Below are 22,153 nucleotides of genomic sequence, written 5' to 3'. Positions count from 1 at the left end.
CCCTGGTTATTATTAGTTGCTTTGTATTTATTTATTTTTTTATGATTTTTCTTCAAATCATGAAATACTTTCAATACATTCTTTATGGTGAATTTTATATGGTCTTTTGTCATCTATATATGCAATTTACCAAAAGAATTATTTCTCCTTTATTTACATGAAAAAAATTTTAACAGATCCTTGTCTTCTTGGTATTTGATGTTAATGAAAAAAAAATCAACTTCTAAATTCTACTAAAATTGCATTTTCTTTTCAGTATTCCTCATGTTCACACACCCCTTCTCCATGGAATGTACTACTGTTTACATCAGTAATCTAGCATATGTCTGTAGTTTACTTGGCATTTGAACTGTATACATGTAATTATAATAACCAGTAAGATGTTTATTCATATTTTTCTTTGGGATTTTTAAGGAAGTATTTTACTCATATATAATAAAAATATTAGCAACTAAAGATACAGCTGGGAGGCCTAAGCTAAAACCTATAAGAAAAATTCCTAACAGCTTTCCTAACTGCCAGATTTTATTTTTATTTATTTTTAAAATTTTATTTATTTATTTATTTTTATTTAAGTTTATTCTTGCTTCTCTGAAATTTGATACCAGATCACCAAATATGAGGTGTTTTAAATTAAGCACTTTTATCAGTATATCCCAGTTTTGGTAATTTATTTCCAGTTTCTATGGGAATAAAAGCCAGTCAGTTATATGACAATTAAATAATAGATGAGTAAAATTTACCTATAAAAATAAGCTAAAGATGAGCTATACAATTGGGTTTTCCACATTCTCTGTATATTCTTGAAATATACAATATTTCAAGTTATGGGAAAATAACATATTTGGAGGGTTTGGGAAGCTGGGACAAAATCAGCTAAAATTTTGCTTTCAAAAACAAGTAAAATTGGTAAAAATAAGAGTTTTTAAAGTGATAACATTCTTGGGAATAATCTTAAAGAGTCTGATCAATTGTAAGTTTGATCACAGCTTAGCAAGAAGATTGTCTATCTCATTTTCATGTTCCACTGAATCTTAACTGATTGCAGTTGTTTCTTTAACACATTTCTGAGTATACTATTTCGTAGGGAATTTCATTTTTCCTTTTTGTCATAGATTGTTAACACATTCTAGTACTGCATTTCAGATTATTAAATCCTTTTTAATATTTGATGTAAGTGTTAGATACTGTAGTCATTGAATCATTGAAGAGAAAAAAACATTTTAGTAATGATCCTATGACATCGAACATTACTTAGCACTTCTGTCTATAAGTTTTCAAAGAAAGATAAAGACTTTTGACTGGTAGATTATGGAAAGAATTTTGGCTGACTAAACTAAGGAAAATGGAAATATTTCCATGTTACCAAGATAGTATTGCTACTGAGGAAAATGATTTGATGTTAGATGTAACATCTAAAGATTATGTCTCTGATTGTTTTGACAGTAGGCCTTAGCATTTTAACAATAAGGACTTAATGCTGTTTATGTTGTGTTTTTTTTTTTCTCAATCTTTTATTCAGTTCTAAGTCCAGATGGGTTTTTGGGTAGTAGGAATTACCTATATTGGAAGGGAGTGTCATTCTATTACTGTCTTGCATAGAAATAGAAAAAATGAAAACGTAGGCTTCTTGCTTTTACTGTGAATATCTATTTTAAGTGTTTGTATCTTTCATTTCTGTCCCTTCCTTTTCTTCTGTCACTTTTGCTGGGGTGAAGGAGAGGCCCAGTGGGAATGTGGCGACTTGCTGGGCAGCACTCCATCTCATTGAACCAAATTATTTGCCTTCTCTTGGTCTGCAACTGAGTCACTGAATGTTCGTGAGGAATTATGTGACCACAGACTTCATTGGGCACTCCGCACTGTGTTAGAACAGTCTGCAACTGTCACACCTTACGTCTATCAGACTTTCAGCACTACACTTTGTCCTCATCCTACTCCCTAGCCGATAACCTTCTTTCATTCATAGTAGGGGGAAAAAAGCATTCACTTTCCTACTTTTGAATCTCTCAGCTTTCCAGCATCTGTACTCACATTGTCTATGACAGAAGTGGTCACATTGTGGGAAGAAGTGTATCTGCTCCTAACAGAAGCTAACCAGTGCAGTTTCTATCTCTTTCCATCTTTTCAAGGAGTTTGCTCCTTGTCCTGCATCTTTATTATTACCTTTTCTGGTGAATTTTTCCTTTCCACCTCAAACATGCTCTATTATTCTCTTTTCTTAAAAAAAAATCTCTTAATTGTCCCACATTCCCCTCTAGACTCATGTCTTTGCTCCTTTTATAATCAGACTCTTCATAAGAGTAGCTGACATGTACTGTCTCCTTTTTCTTACCATGTTCCACTTATTTACCTACCAACCCTAATCTGCCTTTTAACTTCCTTTTTCACTGAAACTTTTTGTCAAAGTCACTAGTGACTTCCATTTTGCCTCAAAAGTATACTTCTTTCTTTTAACCCAGTTGTATTTAGCACAGTCTGTCACTTCTTTCTTGAAGCACTTTGTTTTTTGGCATCTGTGATACCACTTTTGCCTATTTAACTTTTATTAGCATCTCTGGCTGGTTTTCAGTAACCGTTGTTGATATTTCTTATTCTATAATTATTTGTCAATGTTTTAGTGGAACCCCGTAGCCTGTGCTGTGTTCTCTACATGCACTCTGTCCTTCATAAAATTATATCAATTCCTGGAGCATTTAATATCTCCAAATGTATACTGACAATCTGATCTTCTACCCTGAGTTGCATACTCCTGTGTCCAACTGATTATTTAACACTTTGTTTTGGTTATCTTTGGACATCTTGGGTATAATATGTCTAACTATAATTTATCTTCCTACCCTTCCTATCTCACTGATCTCTTTAATCTTGATAATTTCATATCTTAGTAAATTATAATTACTGCTTATTTGCTTATTTTAACAGACTATGGGTTACTGATTCCTTGCATTCCTTCATGTCCCTCACCCAATTCATCATCTGTTTTCTCCATATCTAAGATACCCTTTACTTCTTTTCATCTTACTGGATTGGCCAAAAAGTTCTCTCATGTTTTTTGCATAAGATGTTATGGAAAAACCTGAATGAACTTTTTGGCCAACCCAGTACTCTTATTCCCTTATACTTTATTGTCCATGCAGCAGCCAAAATGAGTATTTTAAAATATTAGATCAGATTATGTAACTTTGCCATCTCAAACTCCTCAAAGACTTTTGATTGCATTTATAAATATAAATAAAAGAGGAAAAAGAACTGAATCTTTATGGCTGGTGCCTTGTTTGCCTTTCTAGCCTCATTTCATGCCATACTCTGTCTTCCTAATGATCATTACACTGTAGCTATACTGATTTCAGTTCAGTTCCTTGAATATGTCAAGCTTTCTTCTGCCTCTTTCTTTTGGATTCTGAGTCTTTGTAACAAACTTACTGATCTATGTACTTGAGAAGCTCTTCCCTTGGCTCTTCCTTTTTTTTTCAGTTCTCAGCTCAAGTGTCACCCAAGGGAGGTCTTATATAACTCTCATAGCTAGATTCATCTTCCTTTCCTTCCTTCCCCCAAATTTTATTATGTCTTGTATAGCCCTGTTTATCTCCTGAAAAGCACTTACTAGAATTTGTAATTATTTTATTTTTTATTGATGTGTTTATGACTATTTTCTCATTAGAATATGCTCTCATAAAGACAAGAGATTTTATCTATCATAAGCCTCTTAAAGATACTGTTAAGTCCTTTAAGCTGATATAACCTATGTAAGATATATTTAGCTATTTGATAGTCTTTATAGTTTCAGTTCCATTTCATTCATTCTGGATGTTTCCAGTAAGCTTCACAAATTTGATGATATCTTCGACTGAAGCGACTTAGCAGCAGCAGCAGCAGGGAAGATGCTGTGAATAGATATCCAGTTATTTATTGTTTTTGGATTCATTATTTGCCCTTGGCTTTCCAGACAACATAAAACTGGATACTTTTTTCTTACTTTGTTCCAGAAATATTTTATGGTAACTTATGGAAATACTTGTAAAAAATCATTTTGGTACATGATGAAATCAGGACAGGTAAAAATAAATATGGGTAGAAGAAAAAATGGAGCCACAGTGACATGAATATATAAAGTGCATACCTGAAGAATAATATATCTAGAGGGGGCCGCTGAATTGACTTTGAGTTTTGTAGCTGAATTAGGAAGATAATATACTCAAGTGGAATTTGAAGTCAGTTGGTCACTCTCTTTTTAAAATTTGAATTTCTTCACCCTTTGTATTCTTGAATTTTATTTTTATTCACATAGACTATTTGAAACTACATTCTATATACATAGCACAGAATCTGATTAGACATTATGATTCTTATTCATGGTCTTTTCTTGAATATTTAACAAAAGATGGTGCTTTTGAAAATATGGTTATTAGATTACCTATATAAAGACCAGAAAGATATGAATATGAGCTGAAATTATATAAGGTTAAAATGAAATCTTCATAATTTTATTTATAAAAAATATTTCAAAGTAACTACAAAATATTTTTTTCTTTCTCAATAATGCCTGTCAGACATCAGTTTTAGTTGTTTCTCAAACTAAGCCTTTGTGTGTTGTTTGTAATTTTTTCCCATGATAAGGAGCTTCTTGTAATGAGTGAGTGTTAAATGAGACAGTCATTCCAATGTGTTATACTTTAATTACCTCCTTTGGTCTTATTTTAATTTAAGAAAGAGAAGGTGGTTTCTTTGGATTGGGTAAGGAATATCAGTACATAAAAAATTTAGTTTGTGGGGGGCTCACCTTGAGAAGTGTGTCACCTAGAGGATCCATGTGTTTCTAATTAATGGACCCCTGCTAAGAGTCGAACATGACTGAGCGACTTCACTTTCACTTTTCACTTTCATGCATTGGAGAAGGAAATGGCAGCCCACTCCAGTGTTCCTGCCTGGAGAATTCCAGGGATTGGGGAGCCTGGTGGCTGCCATCTGTGGGGTCGCACAGAGTCGGACATGACTGACGCGACTTAGCAGCAGCAGCAGCAGACCATGAGAATTGAATTTTTTTATGATAGTACATAATGACTTATGTGTGGATTCCTGCTTATTTACAGATTTCTGTCTTGGCTCAGGTTTTGACATTTATTTAGATCTATTCAGAATCTTTATGTTGAAAAATTCCTGGGGAAGTAAAAACTGTGTAGTATAGCATAGCAAAGCAAACTTTTCAAAGCTCAGATAATCCAGTGTACAGTTTCCTTTAAAGGGTCAGGGTCTAGTCAGATGAGATATATGCAATTTAGAGAGTAGAAAAAACTGGAAATAGTAGGTTAATGAACACTTTGGGGGAACTAAAGAAGAGATCAGAGGAACTTGTAAATCAGTAAAGGAATGACCAATTCTGATTTCCGAGATAGCAGTGAATGGTGACATGAAGTGAGATCTTAGTTCCCCGCCCAGGAATTGGATGTGTGTAGCCTGGCCTCCCTGGTGACTCAGTGGTAAATAATCCATCTGCAATGCAGGAGACGCGGGCTTGATTCCTGGGTCAGGAAGATCCCCTGGAGGAGGTCATGGCAACCCACTCCAGTATTCTTGCCTGGGAAATCGCATGGATGGAGGAGCCTGGCGGGCTGCACACACAAGAGTTGGATACAACTTTATGATTAAACAACAACAACAAAAAGCCTGGATGAAAACCCAAAATCCTAACCATCAGACCAGCAAGGGCTCCTAGCTAGAAGCAAGTTTTCCCTGGCTCTTGCCCCCATTGAAAAATGCCTTTCTCATGGAGGCAAAACTGTTAAAACAGGTACAAAGTTTATTATTAGAGACACAGCACAACAAGTGAGAGAGCAGGCAGAGAAATGGTTTAGTTAAAATTGAAGTAAGGCAGAGACGCACACCCTGAGAGATCCTCCCTAATGTGGAGGAGCACATTTAACTTCCTAAAGAGGAAGTTAAATCATTTATGTAGAGCAGTTCTTCCAGGTCTGTATCTTTGGCCAATTACCTGGTTTCTTTTTCCACATCTGACCTTCTTTAGGACCCTCTCCAACACACGTGCACAATTTTTTCCAAAATGATTTCCAGCCCAGAGGCCAGCGGGTGTCCTGTGGCATCACACATTATGGGTTAGTACCCCCTCCTTTTGACCCCTGAGGAGCCTTTTTGAACATGCTCAATGTTTCTCTTGCCCCAAGGATAGATAATACTCGATCTCTTGATCTTTTCCTCACCAGGGTTTAGCCCTTATCTGTTTCTGCCATGGCTATTGTCTAAAGTGTCCTCAAGGAGACAGTCAGGCTATTTACCCAATTTCTGTTGTTATGTCTGTTTCTAAAGGAGGCTGGTTGTAAATATCTAACCTACCTCCCGTCTCAGGAAATGCAAATAGGAGTCTAATTTTAAGTGTCCAGCCTGAAGCCCATCTTTTTAGCCCCAAGAAATGTAAACATGAGGCCAGTTGTAAATACCTAGCCTGGAACCCATCTATTTCCTGCCTCTGTTCTAGGAGGAAAAATACTCAAGGATCACTTGGACAAAGGAGCAAGTTGGGAGTGATAGCAAGCAGATAAAGTACCACCAAACTACATGTAAAAATAATCCAGCATCCAGGACAAAAGAACCTATATATTGGAAGAGAGGCAGGACTGGAGGTTACAACCAGATGGACTTTCGTCGGGGCTGTGCTGTGCTCTGTTTAGTTGCTCAGTCGTCTCTGACTCTTTGCGACCCCATGGCATGTTTGTAGCCCGCCAGGCTCCTCTGTCCATGGGATTCTCCAGGCAAGAATACTGGAGTGGGTTGCCATGACCTCCTCCAGGGGATCTTCCCAACCCACGAATCAAATCCAGGTCCTCCCACATTGCAGGTGGATTCTTTATCGGCTGAGCTTACGTATAGTTTATTGTTGTTTTACATCAGTAGGAATTGTCATTATGGAGACTTGCCTAGATTCTTTAAAAACAAGAAGAGTAGAGTTAGTAGTTACTATCAGGAGATGGAAGTACAAATTTCCCATTAGCAGTTCCTGGCTCATTGTTGAGCAATTTTTGTTGTTGTTGTTACTGTTTTTAAAATTAAGCCCAAAGATACTTGCTGTATTCACTTTTGATTTTGGCTAATGTTAGCAAATACTAAGTCTCCAAGCATTTATTCATATCACAGATGGTATATGTTTGTTTACACATTTTTAAAAGAATGTAATATATATGTATCTTCCATGCCTTTAATATTTCAAACTGCTAACAGTACTATTTGCTCAGACTGGCATTTCTGCTTGGAATTTTAATTCAAAATTTGCCTTTCCTATTTAGCTCTGTGATGACTTCTTTCCCTAACCTCATTTTTTTTTTTTTTTTTAACTTTTAAACATACAACCAGCCTTGTAAGTAAGCAAACAAATCCTTCTTTAAAAGGCACTGGGAGCATTGAATTAATGTTCATGACATTATCATAACTAAATCTTAATTTTCCAAGTTATAGAACATCGCTGCTTATACTTAGAGCCTGCTACAATAGATTTGCTACATTATCTGTCTTGTGGGTCAAGGATGGAGACTCATATCCCCATAAAACATTTGTCAGTGCAAGAGAGATGGTTTGAAACAACCATGAAGTTGGATAAATATTTTGTGATTTTTTTTTTTAAGCATAATTTGATGTCTCCATTATCTCTCTCTTTATAGTAATTTCTTGTGAAGTATAAAATGACAAACTTCCTGGCTGCATAATAATGCTTTATTTTATATTGCTAAAAGTGTTACTACTATGCTGACAATAACTATAGAATATGTATATACTTAAAAAGAAGATAGAATAATATTGAGCATTACAATTTATTTGTTAGTGAATACTATCCTACTTGATATGGAGAACTTTCTAGGAGGAACTGGCAGTAAAAGACTGATGATACTTGAGTTGTGAAATGTTAACTGCCAGTTGAATAAAATCCTTTATAAATAGAGGATATGGTAACAAAGGTTAGTATTTCTGGCATGATTGATTCTGAAACAATAAACCAAATTTGCAGTCTTATAATCTATATAAAAGAAGCTGAAGAGTGAAAAATCTGACTTAAAATTCAACATTCAAAAAACTAAGATCCAGTCCCATCACTTCATGGCAAATAGATGGGGAAACAATGGAAACAGTGACAGACTTTATTTTCTTGGGCTCCAAAATCACTGCAGATGGTGACTGCAGCCATGAAATTAAAAGACCTTTGCTCCTTGGAAGAAAAGCTATGACCAAGCTATGACCAACCAAGACAGCACATTAAAAAGCAGAGACATTACTTTGCCGACAAAGGTCTGTCTGGTCAAAGCTGTGGTTTTTCCGGTAGTCATGTATGGATGTGAGAATTGGACCATAAAGAAAGCTGAGTGCCAAAGAAGTGATGCTTTTGAACTGTGATGTTGAAGAAGACTCTTGAGAGTACCTTGGACTTCAAGGAGATTCAACCAGTCCATCCTAAAGGAGACCAGTCCTGGGTGTTCATTGGTAGGACTGATTTTGAAGCTGAAGCTCCAATACTTTGGCCACCTGATGCGAAGAACTGACTCATTTGAAAAGACCTTGATGCTGGGAAAGATTGAAGGCAGGAGGAGAAGGGGATGACAGAGGATGAGATAGTTGGATGGCATCACTGACTCAGTGGACATGAGTTTGAGCAAGTTCTGGGAGTTGGTGATAGAGAAGGAAGCCTGACGTGCTGCAGTCCATGGGGTCACAAAGAGTTGAACCCGACTGAGTGACTGAACAGAACTGACTAACTGAAAGTTATTTGGTAATTTATATAATTTGCTGTGTCACTGAGAGAAATTCCATGTACTCCATACATCAAATCTACAACTAATTTCTACCCATACACTTGGTAGTACATCCACTTTATTAGAGTGGATGAAATTTTTATGTAAATGTCTAAAGCCAATTCCTCCTCTTATTTACTGCAGCTCATCTCTTTTGGTCTACTCAAGGACGTCATTCCTGCATTTGCCCACTTCTTCTTATCTTCTCGCCTCTTTCTAATTAAGTATATATCCGTCAGTATACAAACATATGTAGTCTGTCTCAAACTAAAACAAACCTCCCTTGATTCTCTTCTCCCACCAACAGTCAGCCAGTTTCTCTTTACCCCATTCACAGCAAAACTTCTGGGAAAAGTACATATGCTTTGTCCCTCTCCTTCTTTACTTCCCTTTTGTCTTGAACCTGTTCCAGTCAGGTTTTGGCCTCTGTGACTTCACTGAAATGGCTCTTGTCAAGCCATTTTCTTTGTGGTTAGTTCTTGGTTAGTGTCTTTTTCATTGAATCAGGAGACACAGCTGCTAACTTTATCCTTCTTGAAATACTTTGATCCCTGAGCTTATAGAAATTGGTTCACTCACTCCTCTAATCTCCTTTTTGCATTCTCCTTATTCTTAGTATTCTTCCCTTCAGTTTAGTTCTTAGACTTCTTTATTATTTCTTACTCTTTCAGTGACTGAAAGTAACATCGTCATTTTTGCTGCTGCTGCTAAGTCGCTTTAGTTGTGTCTGACTCTGTATGACCCCATAGATGGCAGCCCACCAGGCTCCTCTGTCCTTGGGATTCTCCAGGCAAGAACACTGGAGTGGGTTGCCATTTCCTTCTCCAACATTGTCATTGACATCCAGATTTACTGGTGAATTCTAACCAGTATATATATTATACTGTGTGTGTGTATATATGTGTGTGTGTGTGTGTGTATTTATACAGTATATATTATAGTGAGTCGCTACTCGGTTTCTCCATTTGGATACTAATTGTTTTCTTAAGTACTACTTCCTCCTCCTCTGCTCTTCCCTGTCACAATAAATGGCAAGTTCATTTTTCCTGTTATCTACACTGAAAACATTGGGATCACTCTACATCCAAGCTATCAGCAAGTTTTTCTGCCATTACCTGTAACATATATATATTCCACATCCAGATACACTTCCCCTTCTGAGCATTTGTACTTTTTTCTTTGCCTGGAACAGTTTTCTTCCAGATACCCGTGTGGGTCACTCCCTTACATCCTTGAGGTCTTTATTGAAAAGTCATCTTAGGAGAAGAATCCTTCCGTGATGACCGTATATAAAACAGCAGCCAGTTCCCCCTCTGTCTTCATCACCCCTGTCTTACCCTGCCAGTTTACTTCATGGCACTTATCCCCACTTGACACATAGAAACACATACAAATACACTGTTGTATGTTTTTTTCTCAGAACACACCAGTAGGGACTGTTTTTTTTTTTTCAATTTTTACTTATCCCAAGAACCTAAAACAATGCCTTATAGTTAGGTACTCAGCATTCTCTGCACAATTTCGTGTTATACTATTTTTTATCTATGGCCACTGCTTCAGATGAAGTATAAGAAAATGTTAAAGATTATGTAAATATTATTCATCTTAAAAGAAAAAGCAAATGATAATTCTCACATAAAAAGAAACATTTTAGCTGAAAAATATGTAGCTTTTACTTTTTAAAGGTCTCTCTACTAATAAATGTCAAGGATTGTTTCCAAATGTATTAACTTTTTCATAATCTTAATTATTATGTGATTGAAATTTGTAGTTTTTGTATATAGGTTAAATGAGATAACTGATATTTTCTAATTGTTGTAAAAGGAGATGCAATTAGGAATGTTCACTTTTAAATGTTTTGTTATGAAAGATTTTACTTACACTCTGTATAATTACATAAATATTCTTAGAGAACTCTGTCTTATTCATTGTAGTTAAACAGAAACATTTGGGTATATAAGTGTCTGTAGTTTATCATAATTTAATGATCAGTAATTTTTTATGAGTAGTTTGCTTTTAGTATTCCTCTGTGAGATGTGTTTTATTTATACCCTTCTCTCTTTAAAGTATAATTGTATTCTTACTATTTTCTGTTTTATTACTATCTTTTCATCTTTCTTTTCCTATCTGTATCAGAATTTCTAAGGGGGCCTGAGATAGCTTTGCTCCGTAAGCGCCTGCAACAACTGAGGCTTAAGAGGGCTGAGCAGCAGAGGCAGCAGGAGCTAGCTGCGCGTACCCAGCAACAGCCTTCCACTTCTGATCAGTCTTCTCATGAGGGCTCTTCACAGGACCCTCAGACTTCAGGTTATTAATATCAAGTGTCCTTAAGCAGCTGGTAGAGTTTTTTTGTTTGTTTGTTTTTAACCCTGCTGCTGTGTATAAGATGCTTCTCTTTTCCCCTTCCAAAGAAAGCTGATGTGCCTGAAGCTTTTCCCTTCATTTCTAGTGTATGGTGAAATTTATCATCATGTGTCTAGAAGGACAGATTGCCAACAGCACTTGCTAGCAAGGCAAATATAAAATAATCTCTTATTTTATTTGTAATTTTAGAGAAGGGCAAATATTTATTACTTCTACAGTTAATGAGCTACCCCATCTAATAATCTAGTGAATTTGGAGCCTGCATTGATATTTCTATTGATATTTCCTGTATGTTAAAATGGTATCTGTGCTTATGGCTCCTAGCTCCTCCTCTTTTTTTTTTTTTGCTTTGAGAATTAACCAGTACTTCTGTTACCACATAAACATAGTAATGCTAGATTTTGGCCAATACTCTGCTTCTGTAATCATTTGAAAATTTTCAATATTTGCTTTCATAGTCCTCCTACGCATAATCAACTTTCTCATATGTGGGACAGGAAAAATACTCTGGTTTTATGTTCCTGTTCTTAATATATAAAACTCTGATAAGATAGTAATAATCTGTGCCACTCTCTTTTTCATTGAGTATTTTAGTGGCTCACTTTTTTTTAACAGCCAAAAAGCTTGTGATGCTCAGTAAACATCGCTTGAAAGAATTAGTGAAAGACACAGCATAAAATAATTTGTCAACTTAATTCTTTCAAGAAAGATAATAAATACACATCCTATACTATAGTTACTATAGTAGGTGCTGTCATACTAATGAAATTTACTACTTTGACATACTTTATTTTGCCACTCTAAGGAGTGATGAGTTGGGAGTTAATTACTTTGAGAACTCTGACTAAATTACTTGGAATTAATCTGTATATTGTTAGAACTGGATACCTCTTCTTTATAAATAAGTATCTGTTTCCACTAAGTGCTGTGGTAACAAAAGCATATTATACAATACCATGGTGAAATAAAATAGATTTAAATAACTGCAATATAGATGTGATGTTTGGAACAAATTTTGGACCTGATTTTTAACTTGCTGTTATATAAATAGAATATCAGTGAAGCAAAGATATTTTTCTCTTTCTCATTTTTTTTTAACCATAGAGCAATTTTTTCCCATACATTAATAAGAAAGTTTGAATAGATTATAGTTGTAACATTTAGTATTAAGACATTTTGCTGTGATTTTGTGCTGTATAGCACAGGGCTTCCCTGTTGGCTCAGTGGTAAAGAACACAGCTGCCAATGCCAGAGACATGGGTTTGATCCCTGGGTCAGGAAAATCCCCTGGAGAGGGAAATGGCAGCCCACTCCAGTATTCTTGCCTGGGAAATCTCATGAACAGAGGAGCCTGGTGGGCTGCAGTCCATGGGGTTACAGAGTGGGAGGGACATGACTGAGCACACACACATGCTTAGCACAGGGGTTTTAAAAGTAAAAATATACAACATCTAAAGCAATAAGGAAGAGAAAATGTCTATACATATATAAATATTTTTAGAATAGTGAAATTTAGCAGATAACAAACCAAGTATTAGAGTGAAGTTGAGTATAAAACAAAACTGTCTCATTATTGGTAGAGAAATGTACACTGTGGACATTAGGAAAATATTGACATTGAGTCTTTATATCTAGTTCATCAATTTGAATTGAAGCCAGTTCTTTTTAGAATCAAAAAGCTTTAGGGTGGTTATATGTTTTTTGTGAATTAAGATGCTGTTTTCCCCACTCTTGGCATCATTCTTATTAAATAATAACTAGTTTGATAACCGGTACGTATTGTGGTAATTTTTACAAAACCAGTGTTGAGTTAGACACCTTGCCAGTTTTGAAGCTGAGAAACACATTAATCTTATTTTTTGTTATTGAACAACTTGCTTGGGTCCCTGAGGCTGCCACATGGACCAGCATTAGAAGCCCTTGGTGCTGCTATTCGGTGTATGCTTGCTGTCTTCCCTTACAGTGTGAGATGGATTGTGTACCTCTATGCCATATGCTTTTTGACATGCCATTCATATAAGACCACTAGTAACCTAACCTGTAACATGCCCTAGGTTCATTTGCTAGCGTTGCTTTTATCTTACTCTTTCTTCACATGTCAGGAACACTGGTAACTAAAAACTTTAAGAAGAGCTAATAATGTATTGTTAGTTTGTTACAAAGAATATCTTGTCCATTTAGTAAATCTTGAAAAGGAGGAAAGATGAGTTGACTTAATGTAAAATTCTTCATTTTGGAACATCCAAATTATAGAAATACAGAGTAGAAATTAAATTTATGAAATTCAGCAGGAAGATTGGTTGTATTTGAACAACAATTCATAAAACATTTTCCTACATTTCACAATGTATGAATATAATTTTGTGTGTGTATATAATGGGCATTAATTGATCCATTCACTCATACTAGATATTACTACTAAAATCATGAATACAGTTTGCAGAAAATTAGCATTCTATGTTTTAACTTTTTAACAATAGAAGAATGCTCAGTTCTCATAAAACATTTTCCCATTATGTCTTGATATCCTCATAGTGTCAGCAAATGATGATACTATCAGTAAATTATATTTCTATCATCATCTCACCTGTTTAAGCCTTTTAGGTATAAGATATTCAAAGGAGACATTAATGTAATTTTGGAAACCAAGAAATTTTAACACATGCAGAATTTCTGAGTGACTACATTGTCTGGTAAATATTTTATTCTCTTTTCAAAGTATAGGACTCATGAGAATATTTTGTGACAGGCTAAGTGTTAGATGAAGCTACCTAATACTTAATTTCTGTAGGAAAATGGCATCAAACCCTCAAGCCATTTTATAGAGTCTACATTTTAATGGGATCAAATGAGAACATGTCTGATGCCAATATTTCTTGGCAGTTGAAGACTAAAACACCATTCAAAGGCATCATACAGTAAAATGAGCTGTATAAGATAGATTGTAACATATGTTTTAAACAGTTCTCCAAGGCACCAAGCAGTATTTAAAATGAGCTGTATAAGATAGATGTTAATATACATTTTAAACAATTCTCCCCCTCCCATTTTTTCAGCTGTGAAATTAGAATTTCATGGGGAAGTTCTAATATAAAATACATAAATGACACTGTTGAGATTGAACATAAAGAAGAGTGTTGAGAAATGACAGCTTAATTCCTTGTCCCTCTTGCCACCCCCAAGCCACCTCTGCTCTCAGAAGCACAATTCAAAAACCACTGCTCTAAAACAATTTTTGACACCTGTAAATGATAATTATTCATAGCTAATTTCTAATACTTTTTCAAAATTAGTATATATGTCTATAAAATATTCACATTTTTAGTTTTAAAAAAGTGCACTTTTTTTAGACTTGTAGGAAGTACATCACAACTCGTTTCTAATCTTTCAGTGATTTTTTTTTTTAAATCATAAAGAGATGAATTTCCTTTCATCAGATCACTTGTCTAGGTGTTAGACTGGCTGAGTTCTTATTCCTGGCCTTATGAAAAATGACCTTGGGCAGGTCATTTGGCTGCTTTATGCCTCAGTTTCCCAATTATTGACTTATTTAGTTAGTGTGGCACAAGGATGGGATAGAGAACACTGTATAAAGTTTTTATACTCCTGAATAGAAAAGTACACATAATATTGGACTATCTTAATTATAGTAACTTTAACTTACTATTAATACCTAAAGATATCCTCATATTGCGACCATGAAAGGTTGATAGTATTCAGGGTTTTGAATGAGCTGTATGTATGTTTTTCAGATGAATGCCATAAACAGCTGTGGCAGAGGCATTCAGCATATGGCTGATTTTAAACCCAACTCTTTTTTTCCATTTCAGGTCCCCTGAAGTCATGGGTTGCTGGCTCCTGCTCAGAGTGACAACACCCTGTGGAGTCTGCTGGTACTGGCCCAACCACCACAGAGCCCCACTGGAGCATGGAGCCAGCCTAGAGAGGGTGTCAGGTAGGAACTGTTTTTTCACTTTATGGCACGGTTTTGCCAATTGGAAAAGAAAAAAGTAATTTTTATACCCCGTAAAGGGTATGAAACATTGGTGAATATTTTAAAGGGCTTTTCAAAACTGAGCCATATTGGAAAAAATCAGCATTTACCCAGTCCTCTGAAAACAGTCTTCTGTACAACATCCAGTTCCCCACAGTGTCCATAATGTCAGTTACAGGTCGCACTTCTCAAGTGGATGCATTTGACCCACCATGTTAGTGTTTATAACATGAGCGTTTAGTAAATCAGATGTGATGTTGACTTAGTTCTGCAAGTACTTTTCAACGACTTTAAATGATAGGGTCCTAAGCAACACAGTGATGGGTAACTTAGAACTTTAAACATGGGACTGTGCTCCATGTTTTTCAGAACAGCTTCCTATCATCATTTTTCTTTTCTTTTTCTTTTAATTATTATTTTTCATTCAGCACTATGTTTGAGAAAAACAAGCAAGTAATAACATTAGTTGACCCTTTCCTATGTGCTATTGAAGTAGTTTACATAGGTTATCTCATTAAATCCTCACAAGAAAAGTATGTGGTAGATATCAAAATTATCCCCATTCTACAGATGGAGAAACGGAGAAACTGAGACTACAGACGTTAAATAACTTGCCCATGATTACAATATTACTGAGTAGAAAAGCCAGATTTGAACCCAGGGAGTCTGACTAGAATCTTTGTTATTTAAATTATAATTCTTTATTTTTTCCTACAGAGTTTGAATGTCAAGGGGCTAAAGAATTTTCTCAAAACTAGAACACGAAAAGTTTGGAGATATATAGTAATTAGGCATGAAACACCTTGGCTTAGACTGAAGGAGCTTTTGCTTAAAGTTTGTCTCTACTTTAAAAATAATAATAATTTAAGAGACTGGCAATAAGCTGACCAACTGTCCTACATTTTGTAATAAATTATCATGGGACCATATAGTCAAAATTTATTTTGTGATAGTGCTTTCTAGATGATATTTCACAGAGAGTATGCAAACTCTCTGTGAGTAGGGTATGCAAACACTGAAGCAATCAGCATTGAATTAATACTTATTTTTTAAAAATATTAGATATTCTGATGATTATTATATTAATATTGGAAGTATTTCTGTAAGTTAGAAGTTATAGGTATTATATTTATGAATATCTAGTGATACAGAAACACGTTACTTCAAATGTTTATGTAACAGGAAGATAATCCTTTCAAAAACAGTTGCGTAGTACCCCAAATTAAAAATAGAATGGAAGCAATGATCAAGAAGGATTTCTTCTTAAAAATTGGTCTTCAACATGTGAAGAAAGATTATTCCCCAGATACATATAACATCTGGACAGACTGTAAAACCCAGAAGGAAGACCTTTTAGTTTAACATTATCTTTCTGCCTTAACCTAAGCTTCATTAATTAAATACTTCAAGAGTTTGAAAATATACAATTCTTTGAGATGACAGCATTGTAGATCCTTTCTCAATGTGTTTTATTTAAAAACTTGCATAAGATGCACTTTATTTCATAAGATTTGTGCATTCCATAAGATTTGTGAAAAATTAAATATTTGAAAAAAGATTGCATGGAAGGTTGTTCTCAGGTTCTTAAGAAGAGTATAATAGAATGTATAACGATAAAAAAATTTTCATAACAGGCTTTCTAGGAAGATTTTCCAATATTTATTTCACTGACTCACTTTTTTTGTTTTTCTTAAAGAATATAATTTTGGTTTTTTCCAAAGATCAACTCATCTACTCTTCATTGTATCTAACTCAGAAATTGATATTTGAGAAGTCTTATAAAAGAAAGTAAAGCATGACTAGATTAGGGAACCAATTAAATTACCATCATTCCATTTTCTTTTTTGTTTAGTACAGATTTGTTGGCGCTTCCCTGGTGGTTCAGAGGTAAAGAATGCCTGCCATTGCAGGAGATGTGGGTTTGATTCCTGGGTCAGAAAGATCCCCTGGAGAAGGAAATGGCAACCCACTCCACTATTCTTGCCTGGAGAATCCCATGGGCAGAGGAGCCTGGTGGACTACAGTCTATGGGATCACAAAAGAGTTGGACACAACTTAGTGACTAAACAACAGCAACAGATTTGTTGAGCTGAATATTCTAATGAAGCAGTGATAAGCATACTATTATTTAAATGATGATCATGCTTTATGAAAATCTAGTAGTATAAAAATTTATGACCAAACTGGTTACCTCAGAAGGTAGACAGTTTGAAATTGATACTAGTAGTCCTGGTAGCGGGGTTCAGTTTTCAGTGTACAAGCAGTCAAGTGGTATAAAATTGCTAAGAATCAAGGATATATTAGAAAACTTAGCTATTGAGTTATGGTCACTCATAAATCAAAATACTTACTGTTGGGAGAATAATGCTTCATTATAAAAAAGTGCAGAGTTTTTATGAACAACATTTGCTAAGAACTGGAGCATAGGCTGTTAGAAACTAGGACTTATTCTTACGTTTAGTGGAGAGCTATGTATGCTTGCTATCCACATTTTCTCTTTCCTGTAGCTCTACTAGGACACTGGAACCCCAGCCAGTAATAGTAGCCACCTCCTTCTGTTTCCTCATGCCTTTCTTAGTTACCAGATCCTAGAATGACCAGGAAGAAAGGAGAGTGTTAGACCTAAAAATATTGACTTGTCCTCTGTCATACAGCTAAGTTATTGTCAAAACCAGAGTTGGAATCAACACTGACTAATTCTAGACTGGTGCTTTTTCCATTTCATCATGCTGCCTTACTTTATACGAGTGTTTTTCAAACAGTAGAACCCATTTATTTATAAGACAAATTCTTTTACATAGAAACTCAGTGTATCCAAAGGGTAAAAATAAAACATTCTGTTTGAAGCCAAGGTAGAAAGCATGATGCCCAAAGTGTAAGCCTTTTCATTGCCTTTCTTTTCCTTTTCTCACCAGGCACCTAAAGAAACCAAAGGCTTCACAGTGCAGTTTTAATATTCACCACATACCATAGAGTTTTTAAAAGTTACTATGTTTCTGTAATGGTAATTACTTCATTAAATATTTCTCATAAACCATTTTCCTTGTCTTATGTCTTTGAGTTCCTTTTTCAACTCAAGATAACATCTAGCTAAGTGTAGTGAGCATCTCATTTCATGCTTTGAATCCTCCAGTCCAAAATAAAGCCATCTTAAGGAGCTGGAAAGAGGGTTTGAGAAAGACAAAGAGTCTTTCTTGTGGTGAGGGAGATACTCTGTTTCTGTTTTATCTACCTTGCACTTTGTGCCTGTGCTAAATGAATTTGATAAAAAGTATATGCATGGAAGTAGAAGAACATTTTCTCAACTCATTCCCAAAGTTGCTAAATGCTTGCCTGAAATAACATATCTTAAGCACACGGCCTTGCTTACTCACTGCTTGGGAAATACTCCACAGTACTTACTTCTATTCCCCACCATTATACATTTGTTTCTTAAGCTTAGAGATGATCATGACATTGCTGTGCAGTTTTCTGCTGCTTACTTTTAAGTTAAAAATCTCATTTTTGTTTCAGATTCTCCTTCTTCTGTGGTTAACAAACAGCTTGGATCCATGTCACTTGACGAGCAACAGGGTGCGTGCAACAGGAGATGCGCTATGCCCATCCATCCATAGTTTTATTGCAATGCATAAACCAAGCTCTCTCTCACTTTTTCATAGCATTTCATTGTGATCTATGGTCTAATAGTCAGTATTTTGTGGGCTAAATTATCTTAGGTGGTATTATGCCCAAAGGGCCTCCTTGGCCTATACAAATTATTTTCTGTGTAAGCTAATTTCTTTGAAATCTCTTCCTATAACAGTATTATATGTATATAAAAAAGATCCCTTTTTACAAATTCTAGCTGTCATAAAATTGTATAACTGGGTGTGAGGTTAGCATATTACCTAGTGGTTACTTTTGGAAAAGTTATTGGAGCATAAAAATGTTCTGTATTACTACGCTGTTGTCATAATACTTGGTTTTATGTCTCACTTGTCTGATGCTTGAACTCTAGGTAGCTTTAACTTTAAGAAATACGATTATCAATGCAGAGATAAGCTCCAAAGTCACCCATCAGAAGGGAAAATAACTTCCACTTCCACTTGCCTTCTGAAGTAGGAGAGGTATACAGTCCACTTTGGAGCCTTGAGAAGAGGTTGATGAAGTAGATTTTACAAATATTTTTCAAAAATGTAAAAGTAACTTAGCCCTAAAGCCATAAGCTTTAGTTGGCTAAAAGTTTACATATGTAGGGTGACTCATTTGTCATTGAGGAAATGAAATACTGCTGAAGTACCTATTTAGTGTGAAATAGATCTAATTTTAACTGTCTTCTTGGAGAATTATTCAAAAACTAATTTTGAAACAAATCAGAAAACTCCTTCTGTACATCTGATCTTAAATTATTCTTTATAGACCTGAGATGGCAAATATTTGCTATAGGTCTTTTCTGTTCTTGAGAATGAATGAATTCATAAGTGAATTTGAGAACTAAGAAATTATGCGTGTTTTATCTTTATACATTAATTGTAGAGGTATTAACAGTAAAGAATGATTAAAGTGTAAAACACAATTATAATATTATATATAATATATTGTACTACTGTTTAGAACTGCTCTCTAATCAAATCTTTTTTTGGTAAGGCTATATGAATGTAAATACTATTGAAGAGTTTGTAGCCAAATTCATATTTTATTTAATCTTACAGAAAAATTTCCATAGAATTATGTTGAATATTATATTTATATTGTAATTACTTTATATATATTATGACATATGACAGAAGGAAATGAGAATAAAGGATAGCTCCCAGATTTTTGCCACCAATGCCTGGGTAAACTATTCCATTTACTAGGGTAAGCTAGTTTGGAGGCAGAAATCAGGAGTATTTTTTGGGCCATGTAAAGCATATTTGCCTTTCAGTTATGAGTGGAGATGTTATATAAAAGGTCAGATATTGAGTAGGCTTGGCAGAAGCTGCATGATGATAGACCATCATCAGTGTAACTTGGTAAGAAGTTCTCTGAGCAGAAATGTTCAAATGACAGCATATCCAAATGAATTAAGTCCTGAGGTTTTACATGCCTTTTTATTCAGCAGTACATCTTTTAATGTACGGGGGACTTCTACATTACAGGGTTTTATCACCTAGAGATAATGTCTACTATAAAAGTGAACTGAAACTCCCCACTGTTGTCTTTCTCACCTGGACTAATACAGTAACCTCTTAACTGGTCTTCTCACATCCTATCAGTCTGCATCTGTTATCTCCAGGCGGAGTAAACTTTTAAAAATGTAAATCTAAGCATATTGTTATTCACTTGCCTAAAACTTTTAAACTGTTTGCCCTTGCTGCCTGCCAAGTCTGCTGCCAAGTCGCCCCAGTCGTGTCTGACTCTATGCGACCCCATAGACGGCAGCCCACCAGGCTTTCCCATCCCTGGGATTCTCCAGGCAAGAACACTGGAGTGGGTTGCCATTTCCTTCTCCCTTCAGGCAATCTAAATCCATGCCTTGGCTTGCAGAGCCCTGCACTCCTGGCCCTTTCTCTCACTCACTCAGCTCTTGACAATTTGGCCTTCTTTCAGTTTTTCTAACAACACTCTAAGCTCATTTCCCTCTTAAATTTCTTGTGAATGCTATTGTCTCTACCAAAATGTTTTTGTCTTCAGCAACTTCTACTCATCAAAACTCACTTAGATACTACTTTTCCAAAAGTAGTATGACATTCTAATCAGAAGTAGTTCTCCTCTCTTTATCTCTTTGTGACCTGCTATCCTTCATCACATTTGTCAAAATTTATAATCATACCTTTATTTAAGGGATTGTTTAATACCTGTCTTTCTCTGTATTCTCTGAATGTTTTCATTCACTATAGTATATTCAGTGCCTAACACCATATCTGTTTTCAAAACAGTAGATATTTTGTTGAATGAATGAATAAAACAATTGTTTAAGCAGTGAGATGCCCTAGAAATTATTCTAGCTTGGGAGAAACATGACCAGATTTATGTATTGGATCATTTTGGCAGCTTTATAGATGGTTGATTGGAAGGGAGTAAAATTGAAAATAGCAAGACCATGTAAAAGGTCACATGACCTATTGCAGTAGGTCAAGTGAGAGATGATGAGTGGATGAGTAATTCAATCTTAAAGTATAGCAGTTGGAAATGAGAAGAATGGACAGGGTTTTGTTTTTTTTTTTTTTTTAATATTTAAGAGCTAGAATTGATGGGACTTTGAGAAAGATTAGTTTTTAAAAACAAGAGAATGATACCCAGGTGTCTCAATGGGGCAATAGATAGTAATACTGTCAACTAAGATAGGGATTTCAGGAGAAACTGCCAGTTACAGGGGAAAAAAGATACATGAGATTTTCTTGATACCTTTAGTCTGAATTACCTTTGAACATCAGATGGAGAAATATCATAGTTTCTGGAAGTCACCAGAAAAGTCTGAGGTGGAGATAAAAATAGGAATTGTCAACTTAACAGATAACAGTTGAAATGGTGAGAGTGGATGAAATAGTCTTAGGAAGAGAGGATTAAGTGAAAAGAGGAAAGTCTATACTACAAAGAGCAAGCAGAGAAAAGGACCTGGCTGAGGAGACAGAAAAAGAGTGATCTGAGAAATAGGGCAGAAAGAATGCTGTATCCAAAGTCATGGGAAAAGTAAAGTTCAGGGAGGAACTCATCAGTAAGTGCATTGTGACGTAAGGCTGTCAGATATAAAAAGGACTGAGAAATTTTCTTGAATTTGGCAGTGCTTTGGCACTGCAGTTATTATGTGGAGGCAGAAGCCAGATAGTAGTGGTTGGAGGAGAAAGATTTTTTTCTTAAAGTGGAGACATTGTCATGTAGATGACTCTTTCAGTAAGCTTTTCATTACAAATGAAAAGACAGAGAAAAGGTAATGTCTGGGAGGGAGTAATAATTTCAAAACTGAGTATGTTTACAAAGTAAAGAATCTTTGTAGAAGAGTATGTATAGGGAATAATTGACGTCCTCAGATAAGCTATTT

At 35.3% G+C, this 22,153-nt stretch overlaps 1 protein-coding gene across 9 annotated transcripts in view; it reads left to right on the top strand.

Annotated features, from left to right (window-relative positions):
• The window catches only part of DCAF6 (DDB1 and CUL4 associated factor 6), a 181,645-nt gene that overhangs the window by 97,098 nt on the left and 62,394 nt on the right, over positions 1 to 22,153 (top strand). For 5 of the 9 annotated variants that reach the window (XM_059884583.1, XM_059884582.1, XM_005203393.5 and 2 more), the window contains 2 exons: positions 10,929 to 11,099; positions 18,664 to 18,723. The exons of 2 other annotated variants lie outside the window; for them this stretch is intronic. In XM_059884583.1, the coding sequence (XP_059740566.1) occupies positions 10,929 to 11,099; positions 18,664 to 18,723 (231 nt within the window). The remainder of the gene's footprint in view (positions 1 to 10,928; positions 11,100 to 18,663; positions 18,724 to 22,153) is intronic. 2 more of the 9 variants (NM_001191229.1, XM_005203395.5) reach the window with 1 other exon arrangement.

This window comes from Bos taurus, chromosome 3 (genome assembly GCF_002263795.3).
Source record: "Bos taurus isolate L1 Dominette 01449 registration number 42190680 breed Hereford chromosome 3, ARS-UCD2.0, whole genome shotgun sequence".
Classification (NCBI taxonomy): Eukaryota; Metazoa; Chordata; class Mammalia; order Artiodactyla; family Bovidae; genus Bos; species Bos taurus.
Note: the sequence above shows the minus strand (reverse complement) of the source record. Positions and strands in the feature narration are given on the sequence as shown.